The sequence below is a fragment of the Eublepharis macularius genome, chromosome 3, assembly GCF_028583425.1.
Source record: "Eublepharis macularius isolate TG4126 chromosome 3, MPM_Emac_v1.0, whole genome shotgun sequence".
In the NCBI taxonomy this organism is placed as follows: Eukaryota; Metazoa; Chordata; class Lepidosauria; order Squamata; family Eublepharidae; genus Eublepharis; species Eublepharis macularius.
In genome coordinates, this window is record NC_072792.1 from 167,692,497 (window position 1) to 167,709,662 (window position 17,166).

The window sequence follows — 17,166 nt, forward strand, 5'->3', positions numbered from 1 at the left end:
GTGATTGTTGTGGGGATAATAACAACATATTTTATAAACCCCTCTGAGTGGGTGTTAAGTTGTCCTGAAGGGCGGTATATAAATTGAATATTGTTATTATTAAGTACTATTAATTTCACAGACAACTTGTTTTACAGGCACAAAGAACACAACTTTTATTTTAATAACAACAACCCAATCATATAAACATAACACAGGAACACCCTAAAAAACAGCTCTCTTCATTCACATAACAGACCATCATTTTTTGCTGAGGTAATTCTAAAAGTAGTAACGTTTCTCCCCCTCCAAACCAAAACCACACCGGGCTCTCCTCCCTCTTCATATTCTCGCCTCTGCACACTTCACAAATAGAAAAGCTTGTTGGCTAGCTCCAGGCTTGGCTCTTGGTGGATGCTCTGACCTACCAGGAAAGTCAGTTTGTTGGCATACTGGCAAGGAGCTGGCACTCGGATTAGGCCCTGGCATTGAAAAAGGAGAAGGAGATCAGCCAGGCTCAGCCAGGAATGTCTACTGTAAGCATCTTCCAACATTCTCAAAACATATGAAATGATAAACTGTTTATTCTTCAACCACCAATAATCCAGCACAAATTATTTACTTTTGGATTAATAAAATGTAACCAAGAAATAGCCATTTCTTGCAAAATTGCAGATTTTGCAAGGTAATGGAAATGCAGTTCTTCTGAATTCTTTTATTCAGGTATTTTTAAAATCTTTTATGGGATTACTATGAAAGAGTTGTTACTTTTACAGCAGACAGAATCCCAGAAATCAGCATAAACATAACCTAGGACAAACTGATTAGCAGACAAATCTGAAAATGGGACATTATTTATGTCTGCACTGCCAATGAGCTCTCAGAGTTCTTGAGGCAGCATATGAACAATTTTAAAAATGCAATCGGAACAATAAAACAGAGTAACACAACATCAGAACAAGCAAATCACCAACAAAATCCATAAATCAGAGTTTAGCTAAAAAGAAAAGATAACAATACACAGTGATCAGTGCTGTCTCCCTTCCGGTCCTTTCCACCCTCTCATTTTTTCTAAAGCATCATAATGCTAAGGCCCCCTCAGACAATGTCACAAAGCCATTGCTCGTAATTGTGGGCCTCTAACAGACGAGATGTCACTGGCCGTTTCCAGATGGCTTACCTGAAGCCGCTCCATGCCGTAACATTGTGGATCGTGCCGGGGAAAACGCGAAATATCACGTTTTCTCGTGCGAGTTTTGTGCGACGTCGCACAAAACTCGCGCGAGAAAATGCCCACCTGAAACTACTGCCAACCTGAAACTATTTTTCTGAAATATTTTTATTATGTTCATTCTAATTGTTAGCTGCCTGGGTGGTCCTGATTGGGCAAAGAAGTCGGATACAAATATTGTAAATAAATCATAAATAAAATGTCACACTGGAAATTTAGCTCAAGATTTAGAACACCAGTCCTATATATGGTTGCTTATATGCTTTGATTGGATTAGTGTCATAAACTGTACAGGCCCAATCTAATAGATGAGGAAAACTTAGGCTGATTCCGCACACATTGGATAATGCACTTTCAATGCACTTTATCAATCATTTGAGGTGAATTTTTTGTTCCACACACGAACATATCTGTTCCAAATTACCTATAAAGAGGATTGGAAGTGCATTATCCAACGTATGCAGAATCAGCCTTAGTTATAGTAGGAACAATGAGTAGTTTCCTTTCCTAACATCATGCAGGGCAAAGATGTCCATTAACTTAACAATGACTGGATGCAACTCTTTTACTTACAGGCCAGTTGTAGTACAGGTGGCACATCTTGTATGTGAGACGTTGCATATGCTCCGGCTTTAACCCATTGTCATCGTACACCACGTTATAATGTGTGGGGTTAACAGTACCCTGGCGAGCAAGCTGGCTAATCAAGAAGAAGTCATACCTGAAGTGAAAGGTTATAATTAGTAGCAGGTAAAGGTGTTAGAACACATTGTTATTAGCAACAGTGATAAAGTCTATTAACATAGATATTTATGATAAGTATCAGTTCCATTAATAAGCCTGATTTCACTCTCTTGATGCCTCCCGTTGGTCTGGCATTTACTCCAATATAGGCTTACCATTCGGGCCGAGTGGCCTCTGTGTCAATAATGGTCCCAACTGGAGGATTTTGTAGGCTCCTGTTGGCCTCAGTAAAAAAGCGGAGCAGGCATTTCTTCCTGACAACTATCACAGATAGTTTGGGCCTTTGGGAAAGAGGGAAAAATTAAAACTAGGAAAGCGATTGCAGATTTCATCACATGACCAGCACTATGAGCAAGCGCAATTCTTGGCCCCAACGAGCATGCCTGTTTCATATAATTTGGTGTATGGATGGTGGCTCCAAGAGGGTGACATCACCACAAAGTGCAGTTCTGCAGATGCAACCCTGCCCAATCTCCTACCCATCTTTAGGAAATAGTACTGCTCCTCCTTGTACAAATGGTACTTTCTTTTGGGGAGCCAACTATATTTAGCGTTATCTAATCTACTACATTTTCATCCCAACTATCTTTCATTGAGGTCAAGGCACAGAACATTGTTCTTATGCCCTCCATTTTATCCTCAGAACAACCCTGCAGGTCAGGCAGAGAGAATGTAACAGACCCAAGGTCACCAAATGAGATTTAAGACTGAATAGGGATTTGACATTAATTTGAGCCTCCTGCCCCAATCCTAACCCAACACTCTAACCGTTACACAACACCAGCTCTTTATGTCTGCACCAATATGTTCATTCACCATGGTTAGCTCCAAAACGCAATTTACCTCATGGTTAAAAACCAGTTTACAAAACATGGTTCGAGCCATCCATGGTTCATGAAAACACTGGTGCCAACAAATTGCTAAACGTGTTTAGCTTTGAACATGAGAAGGTAGGGGAATTAACCTGCAACAGTAGAAGGGGAAGAAGCAAGTGAGCCTATGGGGTGTCCTCTATCAGTTAACCATGGTTACAACACTGGGCAGCACTGCATCTACACTGGGAGCAGGTGTCAACTTCCCCACTGGCACCATTCTGATCTGTCTGCCTGGGAAAACAGACAGCAGATCACAGAATCTATTACCTGTGATCACCACTGCATTCATTAAGGATACTAAGCATCTGTGGGACTTCATAGTCCACCACCATCTTTAGGTCGCCATCTCCAACACCGTCGCGGTACACGATTATGCGTGCAGGTAACTGCCCGTTACAATTCTGCCACTTATTTAGGGCGCCTACAAAATTCCAAGAGGGATTATGCAGAGTGAAGTCATTTAAGAGGTCCCAATGGGGGTGATGACTGCAGGAATAATTTTATCACATGTGGATCTTCCGTCCCTGCTGAAAGGTGTTTTTCGCACATAAATGAAAGCAACAAACTGGACTGCTGGCAACCATATGGGAGAGAGCTGCTTAACTGCAATTCGAAACAAGCAAATACCACTTGGGAAAAATTTCCCCATTATACTAAGATCCAGAGGAGTTAGCCGTGTTAGTCTGTAGTAGCAAAATAGTAAAGAGTCCAGTAGCACCTTGAAGACTAACCAACTTTACTGCAGCATAAGCTTTCGAGATCCATAGTTCTCTTCGTCAGATGCATCTTAAAAGTGCTAAAGGCCTCTTTACTATTTTCCCATTATACTAAGTAAAGCTAGGGGCCTACAGTACCTCTCTTTCCCACCCGGAACTCAAGGTTTCAGAATTAACCATGGTGTACACATTCATCACACTATGCCCTCTATTAAAACCCATTCTGCAGTCTTCTATAGCATTCTGAAAGCCACAACTTAATGACAAGAGTATCTGTTTGCATGCAGAATGTCCCAGGTTAAATCTCGGCTCTCTTCCATTAATGGATCTCAATGAATAGGTGTTAGGAAAGATCCTTCTCTGCCTGAGGCTCTTGCAAGCTGCTGCCAATCAAGCACAGACAATACCGAGTTAAAAGAATTAGAACTGACTCAATATGGCAGTTTTTTAATGTTCAACCAAGATGGCCAGATGCAACAGACGAGAGCACCAGTCCTCTACAACTTATGACTCATCTCAAATATATCCTACCAGCTGTGGGTCTGTGTATTTTCCCCATTGTTGCTGCAGTTGCTGATACAACGCAGTGGCAATGGAGCTTCCACAGATCTTTCCTGCAGTGAAAGGGCTACAGATTTACGTTTTTTCAAGAAAGAAACCAAGGCGTTCTGGGAACCTGTTATAATATATTGTCGAAGGCTTTCACGGCCGGAGAACAATGGTTGTTGTGGGTTTTCCGGGCTGTATTGCCATGGTCTTGGCATTGTAGTTCCTGACGTTTCGCCAGCAGCTGTGGCTGGCATCTTCAGAGGTGTAGCACCAAAAGACAGAGATCTCTCAATGTCATGGTCTTTTGGTGTCTCTGTCTTTTGGTGCTACACCTCTGAAGATGCCAGCCACAGCTGCTGGCAAAACGTCAGGAACTACAATGCCAAGACCACAGCTATACAGCCTGGAAAATCCACAACAACCATACTGTTATAATGTTTGAGGCTGTAACGATACATGAATTGCTGATTTAAACAAAAAAAAAAATCCTCCAAGGGCAGGGGATTGCCACCATGGGGGACCAGCACAGGGAAAATGGTGCCAGTGGAGGCAGGGCCAGAGAAAACTGGACTTTGCCACTCACACTGCAGCCACCTTGGCTTTGTAGTGATCTTTCCCAAAACACAGAAGCAAAACAGGTTTGGGAAAGATCACACAAAAAATGGGGAGGTGCACAGCGGCATCATTTTGCCAAAAGCACACAAAATGGGGCAAACTACCTGTGGGTAAGTGATCTCTGTTTCGACTTTAGGCAGATGTTTCAGGCTTTGTTACTTTAACCTGAGCACCCTTGGTTGAAGTGATACTTAAGATTGTTAAAACATTGTTTCACTTACGTCCTTGGGGAAGCTTGTAATGCAAGGCCCTAGCAGAGAAGTCCTGAGAAGCCAAGAAAGGCATTCTAAAGCTGTTACCAGTATCAGATGCATCAAGCAATCACACTTTTGAGGTCTTTTTTAGAAATACTATACTGTAAGGTTCCATTGTGTGGCTCTGGAGTGGCACGGACAGCAAAGGACTGTGGCGTGCCAAAAAACACGGCAGGGCAGACTGCATATATACTGCTGTAGGCTCTAGTGATGCTATCTCATATGGAAGTTAACACATTACATTGCCAAACACACCTTTCATGAACACACAGCCAGTTCACATAAATGCGGGGGGCAGCAGATCGTAAGGGCCCAGCATGGCCCTGTGATCATATGACTCAGAAAACTACGTGCGAGGAACCCTGAACCCCATTCTCCCCTTGCAGCACTTGAAGCTGCACTGAGCATTTTCTAAGGTGAGTCCTCCATGTACATGGATTTCAGGTGGGTAGTCGTGTCGGTCTGCAGTAGATGAACATGGTTTGAGTCCAGTAGCACCTTGAAGACCAACAAGATATGCTTTTGAGAGTTAAAGCTCCCTTTGTCAGAAGACAGCTTGACTCAAAAGCTTATACCCTGGAAAATCTTGGGTCTTCAAGGTCCTACTGGACTCAAACTTTGCTCAACCCCCACGTACGAGCGACTGTGAGTCAAGTCGGAGAATTCCCAGACGAAGTGTCACTTGTATTGTTTAGCTAGGCCCTAAGTGAGAATTAGAAGAGGGGAAATGCCATATCACAAACAAAGATCCTCCCTGCAAATGCCTCCCCCTGCCCCATTCTTCTTTGCAGCTACGTTTCTTCTGGTTTCCAAATCTGGAGGAAAACGGTCTAGGGAAAGAGGATAGCAGGGAGAATCAGCATACACAGGTAGAGTTAAGCATTCCTCCTCCCCTGTAAATCTCCCCTCCATTAGCATCACAGACTTTTGTCCTGCCAAAAAAGGATGGCTGCCATTGGGAGAAAGAGCCCAGAATAAAATCCTCACCATCAAAGCATCTTGCACTAATTTATAATGTTATCTCTACCTTTCATGCCAATTTTCAAACAATCCGCTACGTTCACGCTTGAGTTATGCTTCTGCAGCATGCAGTGAGAGAACCACCTGGGCATTAAAGGAAAAGAAGTTAGTTTCCAGATTACACTGTTTTAAGGCTCGGAGCCTAAACTCTATCGTGCAGGCACTTCTACTTGCAGAAGAGGGGAAGGACAACTTTTGCCACTTCCATCCTCTCACTGCAGTACCCCCCAAATTCCATGGTATTCCTAGAAACCCACCGACCTATGGCACCACAGTATTGGGGGTCAGCGAAAACTGCAGTGAGGGGGAGGTGGAAACGTCACTGATTATACAACACAGTTCTGATCAGGCTTCACAGGATCCAAGCACAAGAGTGCATGCTTAAGATACTCAATGGTCTAAAAAAAAAAAAAAAGGGCCTCCATTGCTGATCTTGCATATGTTCTTATAGTCATCTGAAGACACCACCAAAGAGCAAGGCAAAGCAAGGATGCCGGTGACTGACCTTTTTAATAATCTTTGCCTTGTTCAGTCACAAATAGATAGTTACATTTATGTTCTATTGTTCTTTGATGGAACACAAGGTAATGTTCATTAATTTCCCTGGTGGTCACTGACCAGAACCTAACCAGCTCAGCTTCGGCAAGCTTGCTGCATCGTGTGCCTTACAACCATATCTTGGTGGAAAGCATGGTCAAGTCATGGCTGACTTATGGCGACCCTTCGTGACGTTTTCAAGTCAAGAGATGAACAGGTGCTTTGCCATTGCCTGCCTCTGTGTAGCAACCCTGGACTTCATTCATGCTCTCCCATCTAAGTGCTAATTATTGTTCAGCTTCTGTGATCTAACAAAATCAGGCTCCCCTGGGCCATCTGGGTCAGGGAAACCCTATCTCAGAACATCAACATACCTCTGAATTTATAGATCCAACCCCACTTACACACTGAAAGGAGTGCCTTAAAGTGATAATGTTGAGCTGTGTCTTGTGAATTGGGTATGTTCAAGTGTACAGTCTATATTTTGTTGGTGTTTGTATGGCTTATGGCTTCGGCCGAATAGCAATAAAGAATTGAAAGGAGTGCCAATTGATGGATGAGGCAACCCAAAATGTGGGACCACACCTTTGTGTACAACAGAGGTTACAAGCAAATGCCTTCTGAAAATGGCGGCTTTATGAATGAAGACTCTTACCTAGTAAGCGTGAAATTAGTGCTAGCCACAAATCCAACAACTGAACTTCCTTTATTGACTGCATCTTTGTTGATATCAATCCCGACGACCATGAGGGACTTCAGCTGTGAAGCAAAGTAACAAACTGAGATTGCATACAGACAAGGATCTCTCTGGAGCTGGGGCGGCATGCTTGATGTTGTACGTGTAACGGCCGCCATCAGCAAATACCAAAATAATTCATGTAATGTTCTGTCAATGTTATCTGGTAATATTCTCAACAACATGGTCTGGGGTTTCATGGCAAAATTATTATTTAAGATCTTCTGAATCTCAGCGTGTATATCTTTCCAATTTTTTTACTTTTTTCACATGTCCACCACATGTGAAAGAAAGAACCGTCTGCTTCCTTACACTTCCAGCATGACCCTATATATTTCTTATCCATTTTTTCAGCATCTTTTGGTGTAATGTACCATCTAAAAAACATCTTGTACCAATTTTCTCTGAGTGTTTGGCTTGCCATAAATTGTATGCCCCTGATCCATAAATTTTTCCACTGTTGAAATGTTATTTCTTCTCCAAAATTTTGCATCCATTTTAGCATACAAGTTTTAACTTGTTCTGTTTCTGTATCATATTGAAGTAGACGTTTGTAAATTTGGCCCAGAATATGATTCTTTTTCTGCATGATTATCTTCTCAAAATCAGCAAGATCCCTCAGTTGGCCTCTAATCTTTAAGAGCTTCCTTTCATCTGGAGACCGCCTGGAGATATATCAGCCATTGTATTTTCTTTCCTTCACTGCAAATTTCTTGCCATAATTTTATCTTTCCTTGAGAATTTATCATATCTTGGTAAGTCATAAAGTCATTAACTTTTCTCTGCTTCTTATCACAAAAAGCATCAATTCATGACAGTATTGGTGATATTGGAGGGCTTATCCTCATTCTTACCGAATCCCAGATTTGAATCAAGCTGTCTCTTCTCATGACTTTTGTGTTGTGTTGTATCCTTGCTCTTCTCTTCACCCGAAGGTAATTATGCAACCCTTCAGATAAATCAGCCGCTTCTAATTGTATTAATCTGTCCTTTGGGTTTCAAATCCAATCTATAATCCAAACCAAGATGGCTGCTGATGTTTGGCACTGCCAGTCCTCCTCTTCTTTTTTCATCTTGTAGTACCTTAAATCTTACTGTCGTTTTTTTGCCGTTCCAAATAAATTGGTTTATCCGTCTTTGCCTGCTTTGGAGTGTCTTATCTTTTATACTGATTGGTAACATTTGAAATAGAAAATTAATTTTTGGTAAAATACTCATTTTGATTGCAGAAATTCTTCCTAACCAAGACAGTTTTAACTTTGACCACCTTTCAAGATCTTTTTAAATCCTCTTCCATAGTACTTCATAATTGTCTTTAAATAATGCTTCTTTTTATTTCACTGGATTTGCTGCTATTCCACATCCTGGCACTTCCTCATTTTTTTCCTGGTCCTTGCCTGTGTTAAAAACTTTGGGATTATTTTAGTTTTTTATCTATTAACTTTAAATCCTGAAAAATTCCCAAAACTTGCAATATGTAGTGTCTCATGTGGATTCAAAATTGTCAAAACATCATCTGCATAACATTTCAGTTTAAATTCTTCATTATCCATTTTCAAGCCCTTAATTTCAGAGTCTTATCTTAACCTTGAAGCAAAAATTTCCATCGCTAAAATGAATTTGTGGTGACAACGGGCAGCCTTGTCTGCTGCCCTTTTTGATTTGTAATTCTTCTGTTAATACCCCATCGATTAAAATCTTAGCCTTTTGCTTTGTATAAATTCCTTGTATCCAATTCTCAAATTTTGAGCCACAATTTAAGTTCTGTACTACTTTTTTAAGGAAGTCCAAGAAAGGTTGTCAAATAGTTTTTCAGCATCCAAAAAAATAAATGCAGTCTTATGTCCAGGCATGGAACTTTCCAATGTTTTCCCGGCACCTCCAGCAGCCATTTTGTGAAAACTATCCCCTCCCCTTGGAAGCCATTTTATGCTAGCACCATGTTCTCAGAATCCAAAAGTGCCATCAATCACAAGGAATAGCTGACTGGCTCCCCCCATTCTATCATCCCCCAAAGGGCTCTGCTTTCTAAATTCTAAAACCACACCACTACCCCTTGAATCTTGGACCAAAGAACGGTACACTCCTTCTATCTGGGATGGTCGTCCTCTTCCACCGAGCGCGCCGCTTCGGGAGGGATGCACATGGAGCGGTGAGGGAGGAAGGGGACACCCACCTAGCCAGCCAGATCAGCCAAATCAACCCCGGTGATCAATGGGGTGACAGATGTCACAGCCAGATTGCCCTCACATCCTACCCCTTGAATCCTACTTATTGGTAAGCAGACAACAGAATTCTGCTTCTATGGTTCAATGACAGTTGGTTGGACCCAATGCAGAACTGCTACATCTCTACTCAAATTTGTATTTGTCGTGGATTCTCCCAGGAAACCTAGGAATTGTATTTTTCCAAAGAGAATTTCATTAGAGAAGTCCTTCGTTTTTCTTGCAATAGAAAAAAAAACCTTTAAAATTCATTTTGATACCTCAGCTGTCTATACATTAAGGCAGCTCCCCATACTGCAATAAAAGCTTACTGACAAATTATCATCCAAGAAACAATGGCACAGGGAGCCTCTTAAACCTATTGGTTGATATCTGGAAATCCACCCACACAAGGATAGTGGATCTTCCTTGCTTTACCTGCCTCAAAGCAGGGACTATATGAACAAGGAAAAGAAAGCAAAGCCATCTCCTTTTATACTTTTCCGTAAGAGGAGCTTTGTTGATGGAAGAAGCAGGAAGGACAGTGTGTAGTAACAGTATTGCAATATCCCTCGGGTTCTGGGAGCTCAGAACAATGGCTGTCCTCAGGTCTTCACCCACTGATTCCATCCCTTTCTTTTTTATTGCTGAGGGTACCAACTTCTTTCTGGGTAGGAACCAGCGCCATCAAAAAATCTGAAAGGTTATCTCCTGCTAGATGAATGTGTACATCTAGCACTCTTCCATTTGCAACGTTGTTTTAAAGGCTCTGCCTCACTGTTGCATCTCCTGCTTCACTCCTACTAACTAGCACTTTTGTAAATTAGGGATGGCAAGCTCAACTGCTGCACCTCTCTTTTACCACTCTTTGGAAAGTGATACCAGAGATCAGGCTTTGGGCATTCAAACTAAAAGAAAACTGAATAAATGAATTAAAAGCACGCACATGGTATGTACAGCATTGGGCTGAGTAAGGATATAAAGAAAAGGTGAAAATACGTAATCCTCTAAACCCTAAATTCTACACTTATCCTAACCAGTATTAAATTAGTTTCAAGTGAGTAACCGTGTTGGTCTGCAATAGAAGAACAAGTATTTGAGTTCAGGAGCACCTTAAAGACCAACAAAATGTCCAGGCTATGAGCTTTTGAGATTCAAAGCTCCTTTCATCAAACATAAATAGGAATGGAGATCCCTGAGCTCTTAAATCCCAGTAAGAAGGTGGGAGGAAGGGGGTCGAAAGAAAGGAGTCGGACTACAAAATAACTAGAGCAAGGGAGAAATGCTTGGGAGTCAAAAAATGGTCTGTATAGATTTTGTTTCACAAGCTCAATCGTATCGGCCACATTTCTACAATCACCAGTAACATCACTTGTTTAATAGCTCTGGCTCGGATAATCCCATGCACAGCAGTTGTGTACCCAGAGGTGTCATTGTTGTGTACCTATGGAACAATCCTAAACACTCTGTCCAAGGGCTATCCTGACCTTGGAGTAGAAAACTTCATAACATCACTGGGGTAAATTCCACAATCAGAAATTTTAATTAACGCTTGTAAAATCCTGTGCAAGAGAAAACCTCAAGAGAGCAGGTTAAGGTCACACTCTTCAAAACTACAGTTCCTAGGGATCACTGAGAAGAGAAAATATCAAACCAGCTTAACTGTACAACCCTAAGCATGTCTACTCATAAGTAAGTCCCATGAGATCAATGGCGCCTGCTCCCTAGTAAGCATGCTTAGGATTCCAGTTTCAGTCTTTCTGGTACGTGTAGATATCCCCCCAGTATTTTGTAAGTGGGACAGCTTTGGAAGGGAAGGGGAAAGTCATCAATATTACTTACTGGTATATCAACTGCCCAGAGCTCCCCGCCAAGCTTACAGATGATCTGCATTGCAATTTTTGTAGCCACACTCATCAACATGCCCTGCCTGCTTAGGGTACGAGCAAGAACGCACTGGCTGGGTACAGGATGCTCAAGGATCAAGTACTTCTTAATAGAATCATAGCACTCCTTCTGATTCGATGGAAGTATGCAAAGCACCTAAGAAAAGAGCAAATAACTAAAGTATATCCAGTTGCCGGGGTTTACTCACTGTAGAGCAGGAGTACATATGATGCATGACGGGAGCTCATCCACCATGGATAGGGACCCATTAGGGGCTCAATAAATCTCTTTGCTGCTTGCCCAGGATTGCAAGATCAGCGAGGAGGGGCTGTCAAGCATCTGGAGACCACAATATACATGGCTGGTGGGCTGTGCTTTACGGAGCAGTTTATTAACTATGCAGGTCATCTATAGAATGTATATGCAAGTAAAGATTTCTCACTTCTGGAAGACTTCAATCTAATGTCCCAACATGGGGTTATGAAGTCCCAATGCAAGGGGGCTGAACAAATCTGCTTCTTTCCCAGTTAACAGAAGTCCTAATCACATCTCAGTTTACAATCTCAGTTTCCAGGACAGAAATGAGTTCAAGTTTGTCCAAGCAACCATACTAACACATCACAACAAATCTGAATTAGTCCAAAGACTTCTGAGAGCAGGAAGTCTTTGATCATGTGACACGTGCAGGGGGTGGGGCAGGGTGAGAGCCCTACAATAACCCAGGTTCACGATCATCACAAAGCAGCTCCAGTGTATTTGTTCAGAATGTCTGTATACAGCTTTAAGCTGCTCTTTCTCCACTGAGAACTCTGGAACCTGCAATTTTCTACAGGGGGGTGGGGTTTTCCTGCAACCAACTGCAATTCCCAGAATTCTTTGGGGAAAGCTCTAAAAGTGTAACCATCGTAAAACTAACTGAAATACTTTTCATTCCTGTCTGGGCTACATACTTATGCAAAAAAAAAAAATAGCTTAGACCAGGCTAATGCTGTACAATATTGCATATTAAAAGGGCCGAAATCATGTCATTATAGGTTATACAGCATCCTCTAAGCCACAAAAGAGAGGAGGCAGGTTTCCCCTTGGTTAGGAAGGGGGGAATTTCTGAAACCAAAGACAGAATGTTGTATTTGACACAGCAGTTGGAGCAAACAAAACGGATGTTTTCATTTTTAGCTTTTATTGACATAAGAGATTACCACATGCTGAGTGGCTGTGGATCAGACCCTGGTTCTCCCGGGCTGCCAAAAAAGCAAATTACAGGCTATTCAACCAGAGTGGCTGAGAGATGCCCACAATTCTCCAGTACCGGAAAGTCAGGTGATACTAGTGGACCAGCTGAGTGCCTCTATAAAGACTTGGAGGCCTTCAGTCTGGGAATGTTGTTGCTGAGGGAGGCCACCAGGCACATGATCTGTACCAGCCTGCCTGACCATCCCATACCCCCACCCGCTGCAAGGTAGCCTGATTGACTGAAGTCTGCTTTAGTAGGATTGCCAACTCCAGTTTAGGAAATCCCTGGAGATTTGGGGGAAATGCCAGGAGAGGGCAGGGAGCTCAGCAGAGATATGATCCCATAAAGTCTGCCCTCGAAAGCTGCCAGTGCCTTATAATGGCCAATAAAGAAACGCAGAAAATCAGTTGAGACAGCTCAAAAATTTCCACATGAACTGCCATCCAAAGGAAAGACTGACTTTCAACGTTACCTCCCTACACTCTTGAGTATCAGCTGGGAACATGCCTCCCAACAAAGCATATCTGAAAGGTAATGCTCATGAAGTCTCTGTACGTACCAGCTGCATCTCTGGATTTACGTGCTGGCGCAAGGCTCGCACAAGTGCCACAGGGTTTTCTTGTACTTGCAAGCTAAGGACAAAAAAAGAAACTGCAAAATGTTAGAGAACAAGATATCGACACTGTCAGCGGCAGTTTGTGGCACATCACTGCAGTGAACGCAGTGCACCGCTGGATCCCAGGGAGACTTGGAGGACAACATCAAATGCAAGCATTCTGGCCACACTTAACATTCCTTCGGGGGTTCATATACAGGATTATGTTACAGTGCTGGTAAGATTCAGATTCTGGGGACAAGGGGTAGGAAGGAGAGCTGTCCAACACTGGTATCGAGGGGTTTATTGCCTCCAAATGCAGAGATTCCCTTCAATCATTGTGCCGAGCAGCTAATGATGGATCTCAAATTAATCTAATCCCTATTTAAAGCCATTCATTTGGACACCAGAGCAAAGCGCAAAGCTGGAGATGTTGGCAATCAACACTGATAATATTACTTGCTGAATAAATTCACTATAAAAATGGAAGATGAATTCAGACACACCTGTCAATCACTGAGTTTTCTAGTGCAATCAAGAAACTGAACCCAAGCTACTGGCTCTTCACGATCAGTCCTTTACTGATTTAATTCTCACTCTCTCTATATTGATAGAAACGCAGATATGCCACTAAATGTACATGTGGCAGGCAGCAAACCTGGCCCTTAATGCATATTTCCTGCATGATGTCTGTTCCATTTGCAATTTTATTTATTTTTAGATAGCCACTGAACGCCTCTCAGGTGTATACTTAGTAAACATAAAATCTGTGAAGTGGCAGAAGGTTTTTAAAAACGGCAAAGGCTCTGCAGTGTCTCACACTTTGGGATATTCAACGCGAAAGCCCATGGGGCCTCCCACTCTTCTCAAGCAGTTCACGAGATTATGGGCTAACTCTGAATTTTTGTGGCCGAACACCACAAGCCAGTTCTCCAGAGGTGTCACTCCCATGACCTTGGCATTACGCGTATCTCGGAACCAGTCGCCAGCACTCATGGGCATAACCTGTCAGAACGAAAGAGATTAGAGATGTCACTCAGGCTGTAATTTAATTGTGCGAGATTTATGAGCAATTGGGTAACTGGAACTCTAAATGCCATTTCTATCAACTGTCTTCAAAATTCAGTGTGAGAACTCACACTCAAACCAACAATACAGTGGGTAAGAATTGGCTTTTGTTCCTTTTCAAATTGTGAAAATGCACCCAAAGTGATTAATTCCTCCTCCAGGCATGGAATGAGTTATATTATCGAGAAAAAGAATAAATATTACTGAGCTCTAAACTGATAAATTATCTGCTGAGGCAACGTTTATGTTGTTTGACTACTGCTGTTTATCTACAGTGATATTTTCCTTTTTGCCTTCTTTTGCTAACAATATTTAACCTGATTCATTGCAGAGACCCATGTGATTTTTAATGCTGTCATAATGCTTTATCTGACATGACAATGCCAGAGAGGCATATGAAGAGAACTACCAGATTAAATGGCTGTGTGAACAAGGCCAGAGGGAACAGGAAGAAAATGGCACAGAGAAGTAGAAGAAGTCAAGAGAACAAAAGGATTTAGGAGAGCACCAAAACAACAAGAATACTTGCTGAGGTATATATCTGGTAATTTTGTTTGTTTGTTAGCATCCAATGTGCTAACTTTGTGGCAAATGTCAAAACTGGAGAATATTTGGAATAGCTCTATAGGAAACATTAAAAAGCTAGCCTGGTTGAACATGATTTCTCTTGAATGCTCACATAAAATGATAATCCACTGAGAATATATCTTTCCTAAAAGGAAGACTAGGGTTCTCTGTGTGCCATCAAGAAAATAAGGAGTCTGTCTTAAACTTGCCTACACATTACAGTTAAGTACAGAAATTAGAAGCTGTTTTACATTCAAGTTTGTCTTTCTTTGAGGTAAAGACTGTATTATGTCAGCACGGAACAGGCCGCACCAGTTGTCAATTAAAATTTCAGGCATGATTCAAGATGCTGGTTTTGGCCTTTAAAGTCCAGAATGGTTTAGGACTTCCAGGGCCTGCTTAATCTCAATACAACCCCCACCCCCCATGGCTCCCAAACATATCCAGAGGATGTCTTGCTTCCCAAGCCTTTATGTTTACTCTGGAGCAAGGCTTTATCTGTGGTGGCACCACCACCTCTCTGGAAATGTACTGCCCAAGATGACTAGCTGGGCTCAGTTTATTGTACTGTCTTCTTCATAACCCTCTTAACCAGGGCTTTTTTTCTGGGAAAAGAGGTGGTGGAACTCAGTGGGTTGCCCTCAGAGAAAATGGTCACATGGCTGGTGGCCCCGCCCCCTGATCTCCAGACAAAGGGGAGTTGACGCGGAGGGCAATCTCAACTCCCCTCTGTCTGGAGATCAGGGGGCGGGGCCACCAGCCATGTGACCATTTTCAAGAGGTTCCGGAACTCCATTCCCCCGCGTTCCCCCTGAAAAAAAGCCCTGCTCTTAACACATTACGGGGTTTTCTTGCCTTGGACAGTTTTTTGTGCTTTGGTGGTGGTGTGGTTGTCTGAGACTGGCTGCACTGTTTACTGGAGGTCCTCGCTGTCTGACTGAACTGTTTTTTAAATTTTGTAATCTGCCTTCAGTCTCAGTGAGAATGGCAAGCTATAAAAGAAGTAAATTAGATAAAAATAAACCTCTTACTGCATTCAAAGAGCGTTCTAGCTGATACTGTTCTTGAGTAACATTCAGCTGCTACTTCTACTTGTCTCATTCAGTTTGAATTAGAATTTTTTTTAAAAAACTTTCAGATTCTGATTCCTAGTTTTAAAACTTTGTGAGTTACCAGGTGTGCCCAGTTGGGTGGAATGGCCCTGCACAATTTAAACAAATAAAAATGAAACAGGGCTGCAATGTTCATTACTGTTACTTATTAGGCACCATCAATATGCATGGCACTCTGTTGAGCACACAAAGGCAGTTCTCTCCTTGGAGGAATTTACAGTATAAAATTAGATACAGAAAAGACACCAAAGAGACAGGAGGAAGATGGAAATAAGGATTCTTGGTGGAAGGATACGCTTTCATTTCAGTGACAAGGATGACTTCTTTGAATGGCGACTTTGGGAATGGTGACATTGGGATTGTGACAAAGGCTTTTAAGATCAATTAATTAGACAAGAGATTTTAAAACTTCAATTAATTAAAATCTGCCACTTACAAAGAGTCCTTTCGTTTTTAAAAAGATGCTCCTTCATTAATTGGGTATATTATTTCTTTTTTAAAAACCTGTTAATTATAACTTACAAAAACTGTAAGTGGCAGGCAGGGCTCATTTTGAGGGGGAACACGCTGGAACGCAGTTCCGGCAGTTCCCCAAATAGGTCACATGACAGGTGGCCCCACCCACCTGACTCTCAGCTATTTTGGGCCCGTTTCGGCCTGGATTGGGGCCAAAACGGCCTGGATTGGGCCTCTGACGGGTGCTGGATCACTCTCCTGCTCAGAAGCAGCCCGATCCTGACCATTTTGGGCCCTTTTTGGGCCGTTTTCAGCCCCGTTTTGCCATTTTGGGCCCAATTTTGGCCCTGAATAGCCAGGATTGGGTCCAAAACAGCCACGATAGGTGATGTCAGGGGGTGTGGCATATGCAAATCAATCATGCTAATGACACACTTCCGGTGATGGCAAGGGGCGTGGCATATGCTAATGAGTTCCTCCAGCTCCTTTTCTACCAAATGACCCCTGGTGGCAGGCATTATCTTGACAGAGGCGTTCCCCTTTTAAAGAGAAGGAATGCCTCTTCTAATAAGCAAGTGTCTAGTGCAACATGAGTATGCCTTATTTTAAAATACAGAAAGAATGCTTTCCTCTTAAAAACTATTACTATATGCATATTATTTATGCATATTTGACCAATCTATTTAAACCCCTGTAAATAATCAGCTTCTGGTCACCATACAACAGCTCTAAAAAGAAAACTGTAATTGCATCTGGATCACTATGAAGCCAATCCAGGCACATTTCC

The 17,166-nt window shown here is 42.2% G+C and overlaps 1 protein-coding gene across 1 annotated transcript in view; it reads right to left on the minus strand.

The window, feature by feature from the left end:
• Positions 1 to 344: 344 nt before the first annotated feature.
• The window catches only part of PIWIL4 (piwi like RNA-mediated gene silencing 4), a 43,508-nt gene continuing 26,686 nt past the window's right edge, over positions 345 to 17,166 (minus strand). The window contains exons 12-20 of the mRNA XM_054974463.1: positions 13,997 to 14,181; positions 13,141 to 13,213; positions 11,303 to 11,503; positions 7,176 to 7,279; positions 5,991 to 6,067; positions 3,097 to 3,250; positions 2,110 to 2,235; positions 1,784 to 1,931; positions 345 to 461 (exon numbers count right to left, since the gene is read on the minus strand). Coding sequence (XP_054830438.1) covers positions 345 to 461; positions 1,784 to 1,931; positions 2,110 to 2,235; positions 3,097 to 3,250; positions 5,991 to 6,067; positions 7,176 to 7,279; positions 11,303 to 11,503; positions 13,141 to 13,213; positions 13,997 to 14,181 — 1,185 coding nt within the window. The remainder of the gene's footprint in view (positions 462 to 1,783; positions 1,932 to 2,109; positions 2,236 to 3,096; positions 3,251 to 5,990; positions 6,068 to 7,175; positions 7,280 to 11,302; positions 11,504 to 13,140; positions 13,214 to 13,996; positions 14,182 to 17,166) is intronic.